The following is a 3027-nucleotide window of genomic DNA, read 5'->3' on the forward strand; positions in this document are numbered from 1 at the left end:
GGTGAGGTATGCATGATCACCACCCAAGCTGCCCCAGATGTCTGAGGTGAAGTGTAAGGCCACCTGCAGACCTGCCTTGCAGAGCTCCCCCCTCAAGTACTCCCTGCATGCCTCATACAGGGAGAGCACCGCCATCCTGCTGAAGGTGGTACGTGTGGGCACTTTGTATGATGGGGCCACAAGTGCCATGAGCTGCCTGAACCCTGGCCTCTCAACAAAGGAAAAGGGCTGGCCATCCACAGCAAGCATCTCCCCAGTGCTCTGGGTGACCTCGGTTGCCTTGGGGTGGTGCCTATGGATATGCCCGTGGTGCTCATGCCTTTCACTCCCCTGCCCTGGCTAGTTTTAACTCGGCAGTGCAGGCAAGTAGCATATGTGGGGTCATCGGCCACCTCAAAATGATCCCAGACCACACTACCCCCTCACTTTTGGGGTGCAGGTGGGGCTCCTGCCTTATCCCCTTCCTCAGCAGGCAGAGGCATGACAACAGGAACAGCTGAGCCAGCTGCCCCCACAGCCTCCTCTGCAGCCCCTTCCAGGGAAGGGGACTTGGCTCTAGGGGAACTTTGAGGGGTGTGGAACACAAACTCTGCCTCCCCCTCCTGCCCCAGAATTTTTTGTGCTATCACAATGATGTCCCCTACTCAAAGTTTGAGTTCATCTAAGACTGGGAGTGGGAGGCTCGTGCTGGGACCTGCAACTGGGGTGGAGGAGACTGTGCTGCTGGTGCTGCTTGTTGTCATTCTGCTGGTGCTGGAGTTTATTATCACAGCTGGTGTCAGAGGGGGTGCAGCTGCAGGCACTGCTGTAACCCCCTTTGCTCCCAGTACCAGCAGAAGCCACATGGCTGGTTGAAAAGAGGCTGCATCTCATCTTGGGCAGCGGGGAACTGACACCTCTCCCTCTGCCCCCTCTCGCTCCCCTTCCAGACTTGGCAGCACCAGCCTTCCCAGCATGCTTCATGTTTTCCTGTGCTGGAAAAGGTGTGTGACTGTGTATAGTGTGTGTATATGTAGGTCTGTGTATGCAATCTATCTAATCTGTGCTGTGCTTTCCTGAACAGTGTCCAGCGATCACATTGTCAGGCAAAGTGCAGATTTCTTTTCCTTCAGGTTATAAAAAAGAGAAGAATTTCAAATGAATGGATATAGGGGAAAAAAAGAAATGATATAGTGATAACAATGTTGGTATTGAAGTTAGGTTAGTATAGCTAAGCTGTCAGAGTAAGCAGTATCCTATCCAATCTTTTGCCAGTAGAAGACATACTCCTTAGCTAAACAGTAGCAGCTAGAAAGCAGTGAGACTTGGTGCCTTTCAGATGCTGTTCTCTGGCGAGAGACAGGCTAACAAAAGCTGACATCTTAGACACTCACAGGCTTATATGCTGTTTTTAAACTTTTTATGTCCCTCTCTGAGAGCACTGGGATTCAAAGGGACCTCAGGGACAGTTGCCAAACACTGGCCAGCTACAGATGTCAGTCTGTTCCCTGCTCTTCCCCCTCCTTCTCCTTACTTCCTCTTTCCCTGAAAGCCCAGCTTTGAAACACTGAAACATCTTTGAAATGTTTCAAGTTGTTTCATTTCATTTCAAAAGTTTTGACATGTCTCCCTTATCATTTCAGATTCAGAGTTCTGAGTGTCGAAATGCTGGAAACACTGCCGAAACAAAACGGCGGTCAAAATTTTGCCCAGCCCTAACAAGCAGCCAGCCAAGTGGAGTCATGTAAAATACAAAACAAATACATTTTCCATTGTTTTATTTTTATTCACATTGATTTTTCTTTTTTAATTTGCAGCTCAGCCTCTTCTTTCCTATAGTATACTGTCTATGCACCATTTTTCTGATCATGGTTCCTCTCTACAGTGATACAGTTAATTCCCTTATTGGAATTGGGATAGCCCTCTCTGGAATTCCTGTATATTATGTGGGGCTTTATCTCCCACCTGAAAAGAGACCAAGATTTCTTCGAAGGCTATCTGGTAAGCACATAAGTGTATTGGCATTGATAGCCCCTTTGTTTCTCCTACTAGATTTTGAGGCACATTGTGGGGTAGCATAGATGTTTCTTTATTATGGAATACTTTGTAGCTGTGGGGCCTGTGATCTCAGAAGACTGGATCAGAACAAGAGAGAGAGAGAGATTTCTTCCATATTTTTCCTAAAATCTTTTCCCCTTAAATGTACAGGGTTATGAAGTTATGCTGAGATGTATTTTTTTAGAAAATGAAGTAACCAGAAACCACACACAACTATACAATTTTTTCCTGTATTTAGATATATATCCATGTGTCACATCATGTAATATTTTTGTCATAAGTCAGTCTGGGAAAATAATTGATTTTGGCTCAGTAAAATGCCTAGGACTATTAAGACAAACTCATGCAGTTTGGTATCCTAGAAGACAGAAGGTATTACAGCACTGTATTGCTTCACTTCCTGGACATTTCTGTAGAATCTGAGTCAGAGAAAGCCACATGTTAACTAAATTATGAAATTATAAATTATAAATGATGAAATTATAAACCAAGGATTACCCTCAGGGAGTTTGTCATAGCTCTGCCCAGTCCTGTGAGATTGTTTTATTTGGACCATTTAATGAAAATTTCAGTAAAGAGTTAATCAGAAAGTAAAAAAAAACCCCACTTTGGCTGTTTATGTATCTGTAGGTGCAACTACATGTGCACTTGAGTAATTAGCTCTGCAGTAAAATGTCATTGTCCACACATGCACCTGTATTAGGATGCAGTAAATTAACTAACTGCTGTAAGATAGTATTGTAGGAGACAGGACTATCAGAGATGGTACCATCTTACAGCGGAGTTAAGTGCAATGAAATGCACATGTAAATGGTAACCAGGGATGGTGGGGGCATGAGGCTGCTAAAGCATGGGGGCTGCCTGCCACCCAGTTTTGCACTTTAGCACTCTCATGTCCTAACCTGTCCCTCCCTAAACTGACATCACCATCTGGAGCCTGGGGCTGGCCCCCTGAGCCTGCCGCCAGCCCAGGGCTGTTCCACCCCAGTT

General features: G+C 45.6%; 1 protein-coding gene across 3 annotated transcripts in view; it reads left to right on the forward strand.

Annotated features, from left to right (window-relative positions):
• Positions 1–3027, forward strand: part of LOC109305020 (Y+L amino acid transporter 2-like) — a 69034-nt gene that overhangs the window by 48885 nt on the left and 17122 nt on the right. For all 3 annotated transcript variants that reach the window (XM_019527893.1, XM_019527891.1, XM_019527892.1), the window contains one exon: positions 1797–1980. In XM_019527893.1, the coding sequence (XP_019383438.1) occupies positions 1797–1980 (184 nt within the window). The remainder of the gene's footprint in view (positions 1–1796; positions 1981–3027) is intronic.

Source organism: Gavialis gangeticus, unplaced genomic scaffold, assembly GCF_001723915.1.
Source record: "Gavialis gangeticus isolate Ggan-Ray unplaced genomic scaffold, GavGan_comp1, whole genome shotgun sequence".
NCBI classification, from domain to species: Eukaryota; Metazoa; Chordata; order Crocodylia; family Gavialidae; genus Gavialis; species Gavialis gangeticus.